This window comes from Heloderma suspectum, chromosome 6 (assembly GCF_057233095.1).
Source record: "Heloderma suspectum isolate Gila_16-S chromosome 6, 16-S_ref, whole genome shotgun sequence".
Lineage (NCBI taxonomy): Eukaryota > Metazoa > Chordata > Lepidosauria > Squamata > Helodermatidae > Heloderma > Heloderma suspectum.
The window spans coordinates 46,854,860-46,876,068 of record NC_139463.1 but is presented as its reverse complement, the minus strand read 5'-3'; the positions used below and the strand labels follow the sequence as shown (position 1 = coordinate 46,876,068).

At 45.1% G+C, this 21,209-nt stretch overlaps 1 protein-coding gene across 1 annotated transcript in view; it reads left to right on the top strand.

The window, feature by feature from the left end:
* SLC23A2 (solute carrier family 23 member 2) overlaps positions 1–14,892 on the top strand; it is a 117,351-nt gene extending 102,459 nt beyond the window's left edge. Inside the window, exons 14-17 of the mRNA XM_084804192.1 lie at positions 1,844–1,973; positions 4,752–4,889; positions 6,225–6,320; positions 7,965–14,892. Coding sequence (XP_084660318.1) covers positions 1,844–1,973; positions 4,752–4,889; positions 6,225–6,320; positions 7,965–8,197 — 597 coding nt within the window. The 3' untranslated portion in view covers positions 8,198–14,892. The remainder of the gene's footprint in view (positions 1–1,843; positions 1,974–4,751; positions 4,890–6,224; positions 6,321–7,964) is intronic.
* Positions 14,893–21,209: the final 6,317 nt, after the last annotated feature.

Below are 21,209 nucleotides of genomic sequence, written 5' to 3'. Positions count from 1 at the left end.
TCAAATAGAAAGGTGTTAGAATGCTTTTTATAAATAAAATTTATATTTATAAATTACTTATTTCCAATAAATCAACAAACTGAAATGTTTTTTAGTTTGTGTACTTATTGGAAATCAAAGACAGTGAAGGGGATGGAGTCAAGTAGGCCACTGTTATATTAATAACATTTTCTATATTTAAGATGCCTTATTGACAGACTGAAGTGGTGCAGATACCTTATGTTAGGCAGTAATTTGATTCTTCTTATATGAAATTAATTGTAGCCATAAACAGAGGTTTGCCATCAACATCTCATGTAGCACATTCATGCTGCTTATAAGTCTAAACAAATGGTTTATCAGACTGATCACCTTCTTGCTAATGTGCTACACATTCTTTTCTCATTGGTTATCCTCAGTTTGCTTTGCATGCTTATGCAAATGTCTGGAAACCTAGTCAGATCTGTTTTAAGAAGATGTTACTCACTGGACTTCCAATCATAGATGAAATAATGTTTTGAGCAAGCAGTGTCAAACCTTATTTTTTTATGGGGGAGTGTACAAGCAAATGTTATACAGACATGTCTAGATCTTTTTGCATCGAAATGCCTATTTGTGGGATTGTAGTAAATAAAATAGGAAAAGCTGTTTGGAAAGAACTTTTTCTATCTGGAAGCTATCTTCAGTGCTGTGTTCTGTCAGGGCAGCCTGCCTTTGTACTCAATCTTTCCGAACTAAGATAATCATACAGCAGTCAAAGAGTTTTGTGAAACTCTTTGCCCATAAGTAGAGTGTGACTCAGTTCAAATTAAACGTGATTGTCATGTGAACTCTGATGCTTGTGTGTGAAGCTGCTGATACAACACTTTGCTTCCCCTGAGAACCTTTGTTTAGAGTAAAGCATCCTATTATTCAGTTATTCTCTTCAAAGAGTTTAGCCTTGAGCCATGGAAATAGCTGTGCTTTACTTTGGGTTGTTCTGTTATGTAACTCTTCAGGAATAACCTTTTTGAACTAAGATGCCTATAAGCAAGAATTTACTTGCCAGGTTAATCACTCTATCAGCTTGTCTCCATTGAGTACTGGGACCGCATGATAACGTAACTTGGTGATAACGGATCTGCAGTTTCACCCACCCTAAGTGATCGTATGATCAATGTGGTGATATGAATTGGCCTTGAGAACGTTTTTGTTTTAAGGTATCAAACTCTTGTTATTATGGAGCAAGGAAAAAGCTGAGAGTATCAGCCAATTCCCAGTATCAGCCGGTTGAGTAGGAGGGAGCAAGGTTGGGGGGGTAGTGTACATCCCCCATTAATGGAGATATTCAACTCTGTTCTTCATCTCCATGTCACCCAGTCCCTAATCCATTTCCTTTCTCCACCTGTTGTTGCACCTGCCCCTAGTTCTTTCTCTTTGCCTTTTGTCACTGAGCTGACTGTGAGAGAAATTGTAATAGGGCATTGCAGTCTCAGTTTTGCCAGCAGTGTAGTCCTTCATGGATTCCAGAACGTCTTCACTAGTGTCCTGATAGGCTCGTCTCATCAAGAGTCCCTCCCAATTGATGGGGTTTCTGCTTGCTCTTTTGGGGGACATTTTTTTTGGCAGAGATCCTGCATGAATACTTTCAATAGGGAGGAACTGGGAAAAGAAACCTTGCATCTAATAAATTTATAACCTGCAGAAAAAAGTCTTTCTTTTCCAGAGCATGTTTTTTAAAAATTCTGACCTTCTAAGCAAGGTTTTAAATTCAAATTTAAAGCCTTGTTTCAAACTGATGTCTCAATTTGTCATCAACAACAAAAACTGTGTTGGATCATCTCTGAAGTATTGTACTTTATTTCCACCTGGGCGTGTTTTGTAGGTTGGAAGTCGACGAGTTATTCAGTATGGAGCAGCGTTCATGCTGTTGCTTGGAATGGTTGGCAAGTTCAGCGCATTGTTTGCATCACTCCCTGATCCGGTGCTTGGAGCTCTTTTCTGTACCCTCTTTGGTACTGGATTTTCTCCATATATTTTGTCTGTTAGGGATAAGCTTTATATGTAGCCATGTCAGCTTCCACCCATCCAGTTTCTCTTCTTTTCACACCCTGACATGGTTGTAGCCTTTGCGTGAGGGAGGTGCCTTCCTAATTCTCATACTAACATCTGGTAACACTGCTTCAGAGCGCATCACACCTGTTTGTTTGAGCTTGAAGGGCTTCAGCCCCCTTTACACGTTACTCGCATGACAGTGTAAATCATATAGTAAGGGTCTGCTGGGCCACATTTCTGTCCTCACCTCTGATGGCATGCAATCCCCTCGCCCCTGCCGTCCACACATTTGCATGCATGAAGCAAGGAAGCCTACCTGCTTAGTAAGCATCCCCAGATCCCAGAACCCCATGCCATCAGAGTTGCAGAACCCGGGGTAGTCTCTGCACATAGAGATCTGCATTCACAGGCTTCCTTTCCTCAGATGTCTATGCAAATGCATGGACGGTGGGAACAGGAGGAGTCTCACACTGTCAGGTGCAGGGCTACAGTGACTTGGGGAGCAGAGTTTATTTTTAAAACTTTAGTAGATTGTCGCCACCCTAGCTGTCTGTTAGGCCACCAAGGAATGCCTTAAATTTTTATTTTAAAACCAATGTTACCTGGGGATCAGTCTGGTACATGTATCCCAGAGAAGTTATGTGAGTAGGCAAAAGAGAAAAATCCAATGCACAGAATTGTAATTACAAATTAAAATGGAATGTATGATAAAGGAAACCAGAATTTCCATGGCATTTAAAAGTAAAAGGAAGAAAATATTTCAAAGCAGGCAAAAACTATTTAAGAAAAATGCAAAATTCCTTTATCAAAACAGCCTTCCATACTGGTGCCAGGCAAGATCCCAAGCATACTTTTTTCCCCAGAGCCCTGAAGCTTCCAGGCAGCTCCAGGCAGCCATGGGCTACAACATGGTTAGCATCAGGAAAAGAACTGATTGCCCCCATCGCCCCCAAGCAAGCCTTGAATATATGTCCTGGGCTAGATTTGTAACAGCTGATCAACAATGCCGATATCACTCTAAACCTAGGCTTGTGATCTTCTCGTACAAAATGGAATTTGAACTAGAGCTCTTATGTATTGAGCCATTAATTAAGCTCAGGAAAGACATAAAGGCACTTCATATCCCCATAGAGAAGTCTGACTGGAATTAGGACATTCCTGCAAAGGGCTCACAGGACATTTAAAATTGAGCTAGCATCACTTATCTAGCTGGATGAAGTTGACAGCAGTGGGGAGTGGGGTTGAAGCTTCTACTGTCAAGTGACAGATATAGATTCACAAAGGGAATTAAATGCACATGCATACAGTATCCAACAAAATGCTAACAATGGAAGAGGGAGGTTTGGGGTTTAAAAAAGATGAAGCTGACTAGGTTATGTTGAACAAACTTTTGAAATCTAAGTTCATTTCCTCCACATTGTGTCAGTGTCACTTCTGAATGGTTAGATGTATGTCATTTTCATTGGGGTTTTGTCATAAGAACATAAGATGATCCATGTTGGATCAAATCAAGGGTCCATCTAGTCCAGCATTCTGTTCACACAGTGGCCGACCAGCAGTCGACCAGAAAACCACAAGCAGGACACGAGTGCAACAGCACCGTCCCACTCACGTTCCCCAGCAACTGGTATACATAGGCATACCGTCTCTGGTGCTGGAGTTCTCCAGTCATAGTTTTCTTGGGAGTGAAAGGCATCTGTCCAGTAGTGACACACACCCAACCCTTCAGAAGCATCATTAACAGAGAACTTAAGATTGTTGATAAACTGTATATCTGAAGTGTTGTCGAGGATATAGCATTGTAGTGGGAAAGGTTCAGAGGAGGGCAACGAAGATGATCATGGACTGGAAACAAACCCCTATGAGGAGAGACTGAAAGAACTGGGCATGTTTAGCCTTGAGAAGAGAAGACTAAGGGGAGATAGGATAGCACTCTTCACGGACTTGAACGGTTGTCACAGGGCGGAAGGCCAGGATCTCTTCTCGATCATCCCAGAGTGCAGGACATGGAATCGAGGGCTCAAGTGACAGGAAGCCAGATTCTGGCTGAACATCTGGAAAAACTTCCTGATTGTCAGAGCATGGCTACAATGGAACCCATTACCCAGGGAGGTGGTGGGCTCTCCCACACTGGAGGCATTCAAGATGGAGCTGGACAGCCATCTGTCAGGATGCTCTGACTTGGATTCCTGCATTGAGCAGGGGGTTGGACTCGATGGTCTTATAGGCCCCTTCCAACCCTACTATTCCATGATTCATAAGGGCTGAGAGGACATATGGGCTGAAGCTGTGTTTATGTCTGCATTGGAGCATATTTTATATGCCATTTCTTAATGAACAAAGTGCTCTTAAGATCTTTGTGTAGTGTTTTGAACTCTAAGCTTTGAACTTTAAGAAGTGCCGTATAACTTTTCCAGGGCTCCAACGCAGGCAGACATAAACACAGCTTCAGCCCACATTTCCCATGTGCCCATTTGTAAAGTAGGCTGTACTCTGTTTCCCAATTTACAGATGGGGCAACTGAGCCTTAAAAACCTTTCCCAAAGGCATCCATAAAACATAAGCCTTTAGGCTGTCACAGTATATTTAAGCATCATTCAGTAAACATTTGTCTCAACTTCTGCAAAGATTGAGTCTACATTTGCTTTTTAATGAAGGGCTTTGGAGAATATTGGGCTTCTGTGTAGTATTTCACATTACATAGAATAGGCTGAAAGTCTGTCATATGTCTTGTCCAGGGATGATTACTGCAGTTGGACTTTCCAACCTGCAGTTCATAGATTTGAATTCTTCACGGAACCTTTTTGTACTTGGGTTTTCCATCTTCTTTGGACTGGTCCTTCCGAGTTACCTCCAACAAAACCCACTCGTCACAGGTACAAAGTTTTTTCTTAATCTACTATATATATGAAACATTCTCATGCTGAACACTTATTCAGTATTTTTTTTTAAGTATTCTGAAGTATGTATTCACATGCCCCATGTGGGAATGGGTCTTGTAAATATTTCAGCCTATACTCGGTCAACAAGGGCTGCAATTATTAATCAGTCAGCTGGTGGTTCATTTGTTCCTTATGATTAATTAGTTAAAGCTTTAACTACAGAGTAAAGTTGGGCTTGCCAGGACTTACTGTTCTTGAAGCCTTTCTAGGGCAACCTGAAAGTGACACAAGCTCCCTCCTACCATCAACCATACTTAATCAAAATACCTTTAAAACATGGATCTTCCACAGTCTGTTTTGTAGCTGTTTTGGAACTGGTGTTTTGTTTATCATATTGTACGTTATCTTAAATGAACAAGGATCCTCACACAGGCACCATTTATAATTATTTTGAAAACTGTACTTAAACATTAATTAGCCAGTTGATTAGAAGCCATAGTTAACGGAATTAAAAAAATTGGTTGCTCAGCCTTCTTGCCAACATGTATTCCTCAAGCCCACTATACATGTTAGAACCTTCATAGGCTATATCTCACCACAGGTTGATGGAGAACATCCTGTTGCAGTGGATTCCCACACAATGTTTTTTTTCCCCAATTATAAGTGCTAAATAGTTGCAAGCAAGTTAGAGCTGGGGGTCAATGATGTTGCCTTATACCTGCCTTCCCCAGCCTGGTGCCCTCTGGATGTGTTGGATTTCAATTCCCATCACCCTCAGCCAGCATGGTTGGCCTTGCAGGCTGTGGGATTATGGGAATTGTAGTCCGACACATCTGGAGGGTGCCAGGTTGGGGAAGTCTGCTTTATACTGAGACAGACCATTGGTCATCTTAGCCCAGTATTGTCTACCCTGAAGTCATCACTTTTCCAGAGTTTCAGGCAAAGGTCTTTCCCATTACCTGATCCTTTTAACTTAATATGCTGGGGATTGAACCTGGGAACTTCTGCATGCAAAGCATGTGTTCTGCCAAGGAGCTATGCCCCCCTCCTATACGATAAAATTGTCCAGGGTCTGCCACCCAAGCGTTGTTTACACTCCAGTAATTCAGTCAGGGAGAAATTGAGCAGCAACTCTGTCACACTATGTGCAGTGTTTCCAGGTAGAGTGGGGTGGAATAACATCATATATGTGCATTGCTATGGGAATTATAGTTTAAGACATGTATGCTATATCGACTGTATGAGGTTGGCTCCTGAAATTACATGTATAAATATAGTAGTTCTTCAGGTTCTAGTCTAACTCTTTTTCTCTCTCCCCTGTTCTTGTAGGAATAACCAGCATTGATCCAGTACTCAACGTTCTTCTCACTACAGCCATGTTTGTTGGCGGTTGTGTAGCATTTATTTTAGATAACACAATTCCAGGTTAGTCATGCAGCATGCCACCTTTTTCCCCTCTTTGCCCTCCTGCCTTCCTCCCAAATATGTTATAATGCTTGAGACAGAAAATCCCCACCATAGCCACTAACCAACACAGAGCACAACCCACCAGTAAGTTCTGCTGTGCAAGCGTCATTGAAATGAACAGGAGAGGTGTGCTCTTGGGCAGCTCCCATTTCATTTAGTGGGGCTCCTGCAGCAGAACGTCCTGGTAGTTGGCGCTCCATAGGTTGATTCTGTTTGTCTTGTAGAGCCCCAGATCTGCTGCCTTGGGTGATCAGAAGGGCTACTCTTGTTTGAACATAGGACTTGCATGCCTGACGTTCACAGTATGGATAGAGTAATTGAATCTATGGATAATTTAACAACCTTCTTTCAACATCTTTTTAAAAATTCTGTACATAATTCCCATAAAGTATACTAAATATCCAAATACAATTTTAAGATCTAAACAGTTAGAGCAGCCTTTCCCAACCAGGTAGCCTCCAGATATTTTGGACTCCATCTCCAAGCAGCTTCAGCCAGCATCACCAGTGGTCAGGAATGCTGGGACTTGTAGTCCAAAACATCTGGAAGGTACCAGATTGGGGAAGCCTGAGTTAGAGGTTATTTTATAAAGGTAAATCCAGCTTCCTTCTAACTTTCTCTGCTGCCCTTGCAGAATTAGCTTTATTTGATCATTATAATATTACAGCACAATCCTGAGAGCAAGTATGTCCCATTGAATCAGATGGGACTTGCTCCCCCAATATGTGTGCTTAGGGCTGCAGCTTTAGAAAGCAAAAACGTGGAAGAACTGGTTCTGAAGGTGTAAGACCCACCGCTCCAGTATTATTTTTATCAGTTCATATTATTTATCAATGGAATTTATTGAGGGTTTGTTTGTGTTAGTCAAAAGCTCGCTTTAAATGCTGGGATTTAGTTATACAATCATAGTCAAGACTTCTATGTAGAAGAAGTGTGAAAGTGTCTCCCCATATTTTCCCATGGGTGGTTTGTGGTTTTCTTATTCATCTGATTTATACCCTGCCTTTCTACCAAGGTGGCTTGTGCGTTTTGCTTCATTTATAAAGCTTATGAAGGTAATACCAAGTAATACAATTTCCTGACAAAATATGGCATGGCATACGTTCATGTTCAGTCCTCATGAAGCAGAGCTCTCAGAATTGTGGAGGGCTTCATAACCACCTACATGATGAGGGGTTGCAATACAGTGGAGCATCTATGCATGCACAACTGTACACATGTAGGTGCCCCTTTTCAGATATCCTGCTCAATATGCAGATGTGGGGAGCAGGGCTAGCTGGTCCTATGCCCCCTGACCCCACCTATTCAGTATACTCCTGGAGGAATCCATGAAAGGGGATTTTGTGTCCAATGTTCACCTCTTACATGAACGACACGTAAGACAATGACAATGGAACCAATTACCTGGGGAGGCAGTGGGCTCTCCCAGAGTGGAGGCGTTCAAGACGAGGCTGGACAGCCATCTGTCAGGGATGCTCTGACTTGGATTCCTGCATTGAGCAGGGGGTTGGACTCGATGGCCTTGTAGGCCCCTTCCAACCCTACTATTCTATGATTCTATGGTTCTTGATAGAGCTCTTTCCCCCTTCCTTTTAAATCCAGGAAGCCCTGAGGAAAGAGGAATCCGGAAATGGAAGAAAGGGGTGGGCAAAGGCAGCAAGGCCATGGATGGCATGGAAACCTATGACTTGCCATTTGGCATGGAAATGGTGAAGAAGTACAAATGCTTCAGTTTCTTACCCATCAGCCCCACCTTCATGGGCTACATGTGGAAAGGCTTCAGGAAAAGCAGCAACTGCAGGAGTTCAGAAGAAGACTCTGAGGCTGCCGTATAGCCCTGGCCGAAACCTCTGTCTTCTCGCTGTAGTAACAGACACATCTGCAGTTTCTTGCTGTTTTATGTTTTTTTTTTTGTATATCTGCATTTTAAATTCTGGAACCAGAGCCGAGACAGATTATAAAAATAGCTTTCCTATGGTGGATGGTGACAGCGATCTATAATGTCTCTCTAGTTAACATGGTGGGTTTTGTTTTTAACTGTTAGGATTGCTGATCCTGAGTTTGGCCCAGCTGCTGTTCTGTTTAAAATTTAAATCCAAATCCCAAATTGATAAATAGCATGTATGTAAACACAGCACTCAGACAGGCTGTATCTTTCCCATTCACAGCTAATACATTCCATTTTTTAAAAATCCCTCAGAAGCCTGCAGTAACTTGTTTATATTATTCTGGCAAATTACAGCAGAACTATCTGTTCTAGGCAGTGCATTCAAAACTGTCCAGTACTGAGTACGGAACGGCTGTACTGACAAGTGGTGCCTTTGCACAAGTTTCTGCCCCATAGAAACTGACATGGATCTGAAGTGCTTAATGTTTCCCAGTACGGCAGCTGTGGAGATGGGGCGGAGTGGGGTAGGTTGTCCTCAAACTGCACATCCCTGAACTGAAGTAAGAATGCATAAGCAGTTCATAGTCTTGCATACCTGCAAGTCGGCTCTTATATAATAATAATAATATTTATTAAGCACCTAAATTGACTAACCCTTGATGGATTATTTGAATAGAATGCTCCAGATTTGTGCCAATCTGTGTTCAGATGTTTCTGCCTGTCCCCAAAGCGGCCTAAAGTTGATGTTGCCTTCTTATTTTTCTCCTTTTCCAAGCGGAACACAGGACCTGCTTTAAAAATGGGAGAGACACTATGCATGGCATCACTGTCTGCTGGATGGTTTAACGGGTATTGGGGGCCCACTGTGGGCGCCGTTCAGACTTTCTATTTTTTTCCTGTACCAGTCTTGGCTCTGACATTACGTGGCTGTTAATGCTCATCATTGCATTCATAATTATAAGAATTTATTCCTGTTTAATGTCCTTACTGTTGCAAGGTAGTTTTTAGATACGGGGGGGTGGGGGGTCTTTTCAAGTTTTTTCCCAATGTGGCCCAAAAGGCATTTTTTTTAAGCTGTGGAAAGATTTGTGAGAGAGGCATTAGGGTAAGTGTTCTCTCAAGGCCAGTATGCTCCAAGGTGCTGCTTGCATTTCATTTTTTAAAAAGCAGATACTGTAAGTTGTTGGTCATTTTCTCAAGCATGGCTACTAGGGAGGCGCAAAACAGCCCTTGTTTATCTCTGAGGCTTTTAGGATTTGAGAAAGTCTTCAGGAGCCTTGATGTATCAGTATTGAATAGTGCAGGGGGAAAGCAAATCCGTGGATGGTGGATGTTCCCTGCCATTTCTGCAGCATTTTCCTTGTATAGCTTTTACACATCAAGTCTATTTTCCCTCTCTTTTCCCCGGAAAAGATCTTTCAGCAGTTTGCTGTCTTGAAGTCAAACGAGGTATGAAAACCAGCCAAACATTTTTTTTTTAAAGGTTAAATCAGGACTGATACTCAGTCACTGGAGGACATGAGACCTCCCATGCCCTTGAGGAATATATGACACTAAGGCTGCAATCCTATGTACCCTTACCTGGGAGTAAGTCCTATTGAACTCAGTGGGAGTTACCACTGACTAAGCATGCAAAGGATGGACCTGCATGTATGTTTTCCACCTTATATTTCATGTACAACCAAAGAAAAATGTAGGTGGAAAGGAACAGCCCCTATATGTGGGTGGCGGTTATAATCATGTAAATGCCAAAGCCAATTTGTTCTGCACACATTAGAGAAGCAAAAGTTGTGTGTTCATAATATTGGCAGAATTTAACATATCCTTGTTTTGGTCATAGTCGGCCTCTTTTTTTTCTTTTTCTTTTTCTTTTTTGCTAAAGTGCCAGTTGCTTCTTAAAGCAGAACTGAAATGTCAGTAAACTACAATGTTCACTCTCTTTCACAACTCCATTTTCTTCAGCACACATATTCTTGAGGAAGTCCCCAGGGGATGGTGCTCAGCAGAATAAAAGAATTGTGGCTGCTGGCACTTGTGTCTTGAGCACCTTAACAACTCTGACATGGAAAACACCTGACTTCCAGCTTGACTTTGTTATTACACAACTTCTCTTAAAGTGAAGTGAAGCATCACAGAAGTGAGGAAAGACGGATTCCATACGATTCTCACTTCTTGTCTCGCTTCTTCCGTCACATGTACTCAGGTGCACATACTTGTTCTTCATAGGGTTCTCCCTCCTGAGGTGTAGTTTTTAAAAATACAAATTATGTAAACATTGTTTCCTTAAAGTGGTTTCCTAAAATCTTGGCTAACCTGAAAGTCTTTCTACTGTATAAGTTGCACCAACCTGACTGCAGGCTGCTGAGAATTATTGGATTAAGTGTTTGCCAGAGATTTATAGTGTTTACAAACGCTGTTTGGTTTACCGAATGATGATTCTTTTGCAAAGACAGATTGACTTTGAAAGGCAAAGGCCTCTTTTTTTCTTTTTTTCTTTGCAAAAGCAGCCACAAGAGGGCATTGCAAATGCTGCTGCTTTGTTAGGAATGGTTTTAATGATGCTTGATTGTCAGCTTGTAAGATGAGAGCACCCAGAACGTTAGAGGTTTCTGCAGTTGTGGCAAGAATAGAGGGGAAGCTAATGCACACATGTCTTTGTCCTGAGAGAGAGAGAGAGAGCGCCTTTAAAAAAAATGTATTATTGCGAGAGGAGATGACAAAGATTGCAAAGTGCATGGTTGCCAGAAGCAGCCCCCATTCTGTCGCATAGTGAGGCAGCAGAACTTGGGTACCAGTTTAAGATTGGCAGAGACAGAGAGGAGAGTTCTCCTGCTCAAACACTATTCAAACAAAAGAAGGCTTGAACAGATGAATTTCTGGTAGACTGTACCTCATATTAATGGGAGGAGGAGGTGTCTTCTGCAGTTTCCACCTCAAGAACCAAAATGTCTTAAGACTGGTCCTGGTCTTGCATTTGTGAGAGAGAATTGAGAAAACTTTTTCTGGATACCCTCCAAATGTCAGTTGTGGTACTATTCAGTTATTGGGCAGGAGTGTGTGTGTGTGTGGTATTTTGATGTGTCTCTTGTTTTTTAAGTGGTATTATGAGCCTCAGCCGCTGACTGATTATATGTTGTGTTCCGAGTTGAACACAGTATCTTGCAAGAAAGGTGGCCATCCCTATACTCACTTACTGGAGAGTAAGCCTGGAATCTGTGGGAGGGCACTGTTAGATGCCAGAGGCATCCTAATTGGAAGAGGGTAAAACACGGTTGTGGTGCTATGAATTGTGTCTTCACATGTAGCCACCTGCCTTTCTACCATCTAAATTAAGCAATGCTGTCTAGAGAGAACACCTAATAGAAGGCCTATGAAAAAGCACTCACAAATTTTAATTTGAAGAAGTACATATGACAGATGACACTATGGTTGGGTTCAGACATAACGCTAAGCCATGGTGGGTAAGCAGCCTGAGCTGCCCATGGTGGGCTAATGTGTCATGGGGGGGGGGGCATTTTTCATAGACATGATGGGTTAATCCCCCTGATTAAACCACCCTAAGAACCCATGGTCTGCAGTAAGGGTTATTTTACCTATGGTGGGTTAGTGTGTTGTCTGTTGCACCAGCATGGCTTACGGAGATCGCCTACAGAGCTGCTTGGCAAGAGTAGCCAAAAACGATCTCTGTTCCCACCTCAAAGGAAGCTGGGATACCTGCCCTGCTGGGCGGGAGGGCTACAAGAGGAGGAGGGGCGAGTGAAAGAAACTACTCTGTGTATCTTTTTGCCCAATTGTCTGATGGGAGCACAGTAGGTTGTTTGCATAACCACCTACCCAGAATAGCTTACCACCCACCATGGCTTAGCATGATGTGTGAACAGCCCCTATGTCACATCAAAGATGTATCAATGTATGTTCAAAGCAAAATAATTTGAGAGCTTTTGTATTTAAAACAAAAACCTATGTTGATTTTTGTTGTGGTTAAGTTAAGTGCTCTGGCAAAGATATTTGAATGCGTCTTATAAAATGATGCCTCTTGAATTTATATTTAATTGTTAAGTTTAACTTTGATTGACAAAATGTATTAAAAAGAATAAGCTGCATCAGGGAAGGAATTTTTAAATTTACACAGTCAATTTGTTTTACACCGTTTAATACTAACTTTCAATATGGCAACTTTGTACATGAATATTGCAGTATTCTATTTCCATAGATTTAAAACAGAAAAAAAACACCCATCAAGTAACATTTCCACCCAGGATAATAAATGTCACAGGCTTCCTGGGCGGGAGTGATATGATTGTCATGACAATGTCATGTGATAGAATTTCTTCATTGACGAATTGCTACCAATTGTGTATACTTTATTTACCCATGCTTATGTCCTTAAGTGAAAACAGAGAGGAGTTCTTGGTCACCTCTCTCCTAAAAACATTTGTACTGGCAATGTAGCTTTAGTACTTGCAACAGAAGATGTTGAGCGCAGAGCTGGTCCAACTACAAGACAAGGTGTGTGTCCATCTCCAGTGGCTGGTTTGATTGTGGCTACCATTGAGGGCATCATTGTGTGAGAGACGTGAATGGGAGTTACTATGTTCCTGAACAGCTCCCATTCATTTCAGTGCAGTGTGTGCAGGAGAACTTCCCCATGGACTGAGCCCGACTTCAGTAGTGGGTACTTGCAGAGGGCGGATGGAGCCTTTTGGATTTTCCACCTCAAAATGTCTTGGGCCAACTCTGGGTGAGAATTAACAAGAGATGCTTATCAGATGTATAGAGTAAGCAGTCAGACCAAAACATGTCAACCATCCCCCTCACTGATGGCACAAACTAGACTCTAAGCTTCCACCTTCTATGAAGTGCCAAACTCTAATGGTGTGATCTCAGGCTGCTTCCTGCATTACGGTTTAAATAGTGGGCAACCTCAGACCTGCAGGCCATTGGCCCTCCCCTCGGCTCCCCCTTGCTCGTCAGCCCAACCCCAGCCATGTCAGGTGGAGTTCGGAGAGACACGCGTAGGAGTTGGTGGGGGAACAGGGAAGAGCACAGTGGTTGGAAGCCAGTGGTTTAGAGCTCTTGGCGGAAGATATGCTCACTTCACCTGCTGAAGTGTGCTTTCCATATCAGAGTGCTCCAAGGAAGTAGCCACCGAAGGCCTTCCTCCGTGCTGATGCTGCTTCTGCCTACCTGGGTGAAGGATAGTCCAGCACATGCAAGAAAGCATGATAGGCTGTGTGTGCGCACATGCGTTTTTTGATTGGCCCACTAGCTGATTTTAAATTGGTCCATCTCGCTCTCGACCCCCTCCCCCTGCCCTTGTTTAGATATAGGACAGAGTCTCACAAATGACTCCCATCTCTCTTGGGGCCATGTATCCATCTTGGAGCAAGTGAACACATGCTTAGTGTTCTGATGAGAGGTGTTCAGATGCTACAGAGCCTCTTTGCGTGGGGGTGTCTTTATCTTTAAGCCAGCTTCCCCCTCCTGGCAGCTTCCAATTGTGTTAGATTACAATTCCTATCACCCCACCAGCTCTGTCATTGGGCATGCTGGTGGGGGCTGATGGGAGTTGTAGTCCAGCACATCTAGAGGACTTCATGTTGGGGGAGGCTGCTTTAAGCCGTAATGTGGGAAAGCAGCCCTTGGCGATTGGATGTGTGCCCCCATTCCGAAGTGACTCAACTCACATCTCAATATGCATGACAGACCAGCACAAAGCAGTCTTTTTCCTTTCGTTCTTCAGTGGCCTTCTTGAACCAAAATAACCAACCATTGAGCACTACCAGAAGGAAGCAGGCGGAGCAAGTCCCTGCAGAAAATATATACTCACAGTTTGTGTTTTTCGCATGGTGCATGTTGCGTGTCTGGAGATTCTCACTCAAACGTCCCTTAGCCTGTCCAGACCAAGGATGGCAGATGTGTTGGTGCTTCACATTTTGTAGTGCAAATCCTTTCTCATTCGTGCTGTGAGGAGGCCACGATAGCCAGTATTTAGCTTCCGCCCATTGGTCTCTGTGCCAGTATAGTGCTGGGCTGCTTTAAGTATTGAGAGTTCATCTTCAGCAACATCCAAAACATTCCTGTCTGGTTATGATTTAATTGTGGCTGTGATTAGTCATCAGTACATATTTGATAGCAGAGAATTACCTTGTGTATTGTCTGGCATCTTTCCAAGTGAACCATCTTGCTGCCGATACAAACTATAGTGCGTTCTTTTTTTTGTTTTTATGGTCTATTCATAACAACTTTTGATGTAACAAAATCTTGACTGTTTTTAAGACAGTGGGAATAAATAATTCTTCATTTTTTTCCATGAGTTTTTTGTGAATGACTATGGCTACACAATCTCATGTTACATACCAAGATGGTTTTTTTCTTTGAGATGTGTAATTCTTTTATTGAGACTTTTATGGATTTTGTTGTGTTTTGTTGGGGGGGGGGGTTCCTAACAGTTGCTTTATTAAATGTTGAAATATTTAAGAAATATGTAATATTTGGACCAGATGTTGTGAATAATAGTAGATAAAAGCTATTTTATTCTGTATTTTTAAAAGCTGTTCAGTATAAATAAAAAAGTGACATAGATGCAACTTTACAACTGGGTTCTGGTGGTCATTCTTCATATGCATCAGAATCAGCATTAAAACCTCAATTGTCAGCTCATCCCAAAGATTTATTATCCCCAAATTGCAGACTAGGAGCTAAAGGGAGGGATGGGAGAATTGGCAAAACTCAAGCGCGCCAAGGTTCTCTGAATTCCACCTTGAAGCTCATTCTGACTCATGTCTGTATCAGATTGTGAGCTTTGGGTTTTTCTCCAGCATGAGAATGTGTGCATATTTCCCCAAATATACATATTCATTGTGCACAGTTTTGAAATGTACACATTTATCTCCCACGGATGGGGAAAGCAATCCTATGGTCCCTAGAACCACAGGATTCTTCAGAGTCCCCTGCCAAGGCCATAGACACTACTATGACCTTGGAAGGGGGACTCCAGAATCTGATCCCTACCGGTTGCCCCCTGGCAGAACTGTGGTGTCTGCATTACAGTGGTGGTTGCAAGGAGCTCAGAGAGGTCTGAAAGGGGGCATTGTGTTGGGCAGGGAGGGGAGGAGAGTCTAGGATACGAGAAATCCTATGGCCTCTCCAGCCCCACCCAACTCAGCTAGACAGGCTCAGAGGCCCATCGAGAGGAAAAAACAGGAGGATAGAGAGGCAAAATTTGCCTCCACTACTCCTCCCGCCCTGCTATAGCAGCATCATAACAAGGCACTGGATACGCGGAAGCCTCTGAGATTGGAGGCTTCCATCCAATGAGGCCACAAACCCTAAATCAAGTTTGTGCACACTTTTCAAATGTATGCATTTTTTTTTACCTTCAGAATGCAGATTGCATTTGGGTTCACGTTCAGTGCAAATTGGGTCAATTCTGGTAGAAAACAAAATGAATTTCTCACTGATCCATAGCAAGAGAGAGAGGTGCTCTGTCTGTGCTACAACAACGTAACAGTTTTTCCTCTGTACAAATACCTGTAGACTGTAGTACCCTGGACAGCTACATCAGGAGAAGGCAAGGGTGAGGGTTGCCTTTTTGTAACTCCCTTCAGCCCTTACTATTGGATAATAACTTGGAGCTTTTGAACCTCAGTTCTCCCAATAATGATGCAAATTCATGTGGTACATCCGATTCTCACAGTCCATGCTTTTAGAGCTTGAAGGTCCCCTACCCAGTGAATATTGTATTAGTCTTTAGGTTGTTAAATTCTGCATCTACTGCACAAAATGTGTAACACACAATCATAAAACACAAAGCTGAAACTTCCCCCAACGCGCAGAAAAAATAAATCCAGAAATCAGACCAGTTTTTTACCCCTATACTGAATGCCCCGCAAGTGAAAACTGCATCTCAACTTGATATTGCACCTCTATTTTCCAATGAAAATAATGACTGAAATTCTATTATGCTTTATATAACACCATCACACTTTACAGCAGGGGTGGGCAAGTTGTGGCCCTTCAGATGTTGTTGGAGTGTGACTCCCATCAGTGTAGCCAGCACAGCCGATGGTGAGGGATGATGGGAGTTACCAGGGGGGGGGTCTGTCACCAATCCAGAAATCTCGCTATGGCTGGGATGCATTTTTTTCTTCACAGTATATCCCCAGCTGGTATAGATCAAACAAAGACTACTTTGAAGTCCGGGAAAGTTTAACCATATTCTCAGCCTTCTGACTGTTACATCTGCATCTTTCAGGGAGGGGGAAGGCCATTCTCCTTTGACAGAACAATTGTTTGAAAAGAAATTTAAAAAAGGAATCGAGCCTGGTAAACTCCCCCATTAAAAGGGGCAGGTCTGTATCTTCCCTGGCTCCCTCCCATGCACTCTCCTTTGTTCAGTTCTGTTGTGTAAAAATGCTAAAAGATTCTGCTTCGCCTGCCCACAGCCCACATTGTGTTGTGTGCCTGCGTGGGGATCAGTGGAGGCTGGTGGCTCCGATGTCAGTGAGGCGGTGAATCTGCTCTGGGTTTCAGTCAGAACTCTAAAGGAGCTATCCATGGTGCACCTTGGATAGTGCCTTTAGAGTTCTGACTGAAACCCGGAGCCGATTCACCGCCCCACTGACATTGGAGCCACCAGCCTCCAGTGGTGGGGATTGTACTCCCCTCCACCGGCAAGGGGTTTCTGATCCTTAGGTGCTCCTCTCTGTGCCATAAATGAATGGCATAAGGGGAAGGGGGTGCAACTGGGGGAAGTGGGACACGTTATTTATTTATTGCATTTCTATCCTGCCTTTTTTCCTCTTGCAAGGAACCCAACACAGCTCACATTATCCTCATCCTCTCCATTTTATCCTCACAACAACCACCCTGTGAGGTGGGTTGGGCTGACAGTCCGTGACTGGCCCAAAGTCACCCAGTGAGCTTCCATGGCCAAGTGGGGACTAGAACCCGGATCTCCCTGCTCCCAATCCAACACTCTAGCCACGAAACCACACTGGCTCATGTAGGCTTCCTCCCTCAGGCCTGGTTATCCCACTTAAGGGGTTTCTAAAGTCACCTAGTGTCCCTTAAAGTTTGGTGCCCCAGGCCAGCCTTTCCCAACTGGGCGCTCTCCAGATGTGCTAGACTGGGGACAGCTGCCCCAGGCAGTCGCCTGTACTGGCTATTGCATTGGGTCAGCCCTGGCTATCTATCATAGGTCAGTAAAGGGCAGATAATAAAACCCAATCTTTTAAACAGTGATCTTTGACTGGGAGATGGTGACACCGAGGTCTTGACTGACTTTTCCCCAGTCAAAGCCTGCCTGATAGTGCTCTAAGTTGGTTCTCTCAGTTCAAGAGAAGAAGCATTGAATAAATTTCCCCTGCTGTATTAAGCAGACTAATTACCCTTAATTGCTGGTGTGGGTGAGAGAAAGACACAGACAGAACACTCTCCACTCTTGATTTTTCCTAAAGTGGAAAGAAATTCAGGGGATTTATTTTATATTTGTTTTGTGCTTCCCCTAAGAAGTTCAGAGAAGTGTTGTCAGGGCAGAGTGCCCCACACTTAAAAAGAGAGACAGTTCTGTAACCAGGTATTCCAGTGCCATGGATTCTGTGATGTGTATAAATTATGCAAATTGAGCACATTTGCATATTTTCTCTCCTTTTGCATAATTTATTCTGCATCTTTTCCTGGCTTTGTTGGACTTGGGGAGGGACAAGGAACAATGCAGGCACTGAAACCCAGGAGAGCCAGGGCCTGCAGCAGAAGCCACCACCACCACTGGGGAAGAGGCGTGCCTGCTGCTGCTGCTGCCATCACCCACACCAGTCCTCCCCGTGGACATTTGCCTGGTGGACCGCCTGTCCCTGCAGGACCAGGCCCCCAGGTACTGAGCCAGCTGTGCTGACTGTTCCACCTGTCCCTTCCTGGAGGGGCTACATAAGCTGCCTGGCTGAGGTGGTCTGGGACAGCCAGGACCTGCAGGAGAAGCCACCACCACCACCATCACCACCCGGGAAGAGGCGTGCCTGCTGCTGCTATGCCTGCTGCTGCCACCGCCACCATCATCACTGTGGACTCCTGCCTGGCAGTATTTTTAAAGGGGATTTTTAAATTGTTTTTAAATTTTGGGGGGAGTCTGTTGTGTTTTTAGGGGTGGGTAGCCTGCCTGATAGGTGGGAGTGAGGGGGCATGTGTCCACCTGATGGAGGCAGTGGGGGGAGTGTTGGGGGCCAGAACATACCAAGGCTGGGCGGCAGGTGCTGGCAGAGCGTGAGGGGCAGGCCCTGCCAGGTAAGGGAACAAGGGGGAGATGTGTAGTATCTGTCCCCTGCTCCGGGCCTGTCCAGAGCCAAAGGATGGCTGGGGGAGACATGACTCCATCTTCTGGCCTTCGTTTGCTGCCCTGCAATGCCAGGCCTGTTACCCAGAAAACCTCCCTCATCCGTGACATGATCCTGGACGAGGGTGCAGACCTGGCATGTATTACGGAGACCTGGCTGGCCGAAGCCGCTGCTCCAACTCTTGCGGCCATGTGTCCAGCCAGTTTTTCATACGCACAACAGCCGAGGGCTGGGGATCGGGGAGGGGGAGTGGCTGTTATCTACCGAGAGTCATTGGTCTTCACCAGACCCCCTCTCTGGGAGACCAAGGCTGCTGAGTGCATGTACTGGAGGTTGGGCCTGAAGGGCAGACTGGGGATTCTGCTTGTGTACCGTCCACCCCGCTGCACGACTGACTCCCTGGCCGAGGTGCTTGAGGTGGTCTCTGATGGGTGGGTGCAGTCCCCTAACTTGTTGGTGTTGGGGGACTTCAACGTACATTCAGGGGCCATCCTCACAGAGGCACCTCGGGACTTCATGGAGACCATGGCTTCCTGGGAGCTGCACCATATTCCAGCTGGGCCCACCCATGTAGCCAGTCATGCACTAGACCTTGTGTTTGTTTCTGGAGAAGCGGGGAGTGATCTGGAAGTCGGGGATATATCCACACACACACCCCTTGTCATGGTCAGATCACTATCTGGTGATGTTGGACTTCTCGGTTCCACAACCCCTCCGCAGGGGTGGAGGACCCATTAAAATGGTCCGCCCCAGGTGTCTTATGGATCCAAATGGATTCCTGAATGTGCTTGCGGATTCTCTGGAGCATGCCAACAGCCATTCAGTCAAGACCCTGGTGGGTGGCTGGAATGCTGCAATCACTGGGGCATTAGATCGGGTGGCTCCGAAACACCCCCTCCCCCTGAACAGGGCTCAGACTGCACCATGGTTCAATCCGCAGTTACGAGCTCTGAAAGATGAGGTGAGACGGTGGCGGACGTCTCGCTCCAAAGGCGATCGGACACAGGCTAGAGCTGTATCTTCAGCCTATCACGTGGCGGTGAAGGCAGCAAAGAAGGAATATTACGCTGCCTCTATCGCGTCTGCAGAGTGCTGTCCCAGGAGGCTGTTCCAAGTGGTCCGGAGCCTGGTCGGTCCAGTTGCTCCAGAACCGCTGGAGCATTCTAAGGCCTCCTGTGAGGCCTTGGCAAGGCACTTTGCAGATAAAATTGATCAGATCAGGAATGTTATTCCGTGTGCTGTGGATACAGTTAGTGAGCAGGAGGCGGTCTGTGGCACACCGGTTTTGTGGGATTAGTTCCAGCTTCTTCCTCCTGATGAAGTGGACAAGGTGCTTTCATCTGTAAGGCCGACCACCTGCTTACTTGATCCTTGCTCTTCTTGGCTCATTCTGAGCTGCAGAGAGAGACTGGGTGAGGGGATCAGGGCGGTGGTGAATGCCTCCCTTGAGGGAGTGATACCACCAGTCCTCAAGGAGGCAGTGATAAGACCACTTCTAAAAAAGCCCTCCTTGGATCCCCAAGTTCTGAACAACTTTCGCCCAGTCTTGAATCTGCCTTTTTTGGTCAAGGTGATTGAGCGGGTGGTGGCGGTGCAGTTGAAGGCACACTTGGAAGAAACTGATTATCTAGACCCATTTCAGTCGGGCTTCAGGCTTGGGCATGGGACAGAAACGGCCTTGGTCGCCTTGGTAGATGATATGAGGAGGGCTCTGGATAGGGGTGAATGCTCCTTCCTTGTTCTCCTCGACCTCTCAGCGGCTTTTGATACCGTTGACCATGGTATCCTCCTGGACCGCCTGGAGGGGTTGGGCATTGGAGACACCGTATTACGGTGGTTCCGGTCCTTCCTCTCCGGCAGGTACCAGAGGGCAGCACTGGGAGAGGAGGTTTCGGACCCGTGGCCGCTCACTTGTGGGGTGCCACAGGGTTCCATCCTCTCCCCAGTGCTACTTAATATGTATGTGAAGCCGCTGGGGGCTATCATCAGGAGGTTTGGGGTGCGGTGTCATCAATATGCGGATGACACGCAGCTCTACCTCTCGTTCAAATCTTCACCAAGGTTGGCCGTAGAATCCCTGTCCAAATGTCTGCAGATGGTGAGTGGCTAGATGGGGAGGAATAAGCTGAAGCTGAACCCTGACAAGACCGAGGTACTTTTGGTGGGAGACAAGAGGAGGCTAGGGGATGTTGACCTGGTGCTGAATGGGGTACGGCTACCCTTGAAAGACCAGGTCTGCAGCCTGGGGGTCATTTTGGACTTCCAGCTGTCCATGGAGGCTCAGGTGTCAGCTGTGAGCCGGACAGCGTTGTATCAACTCCATCTGATACGGCGGTTGCGCCCCTTCCTTCCCGACCATCTGCTCCCATCAGTAGTACATGCCCTGGTCTCCTCTCGTTTAGACTACTGTAATGTGCTCTACGGGGGGTTACCCTTGAAGACGGTTCGGAAGCTGCAGCTGGTACAGAACGCGGCGGCTCGTCTGATTAAAGGCAGCCACCGGCGAACAGTTGTTTTCCGGGCCAAATTCAAGGTGTTGGTTTTGACCTTTAAAACCCTATATGGTTCCAGCCCAGCCTATCTTAAGGAGCGCCTCCAGCAGCACCAGACAGGCCACTTAACAAG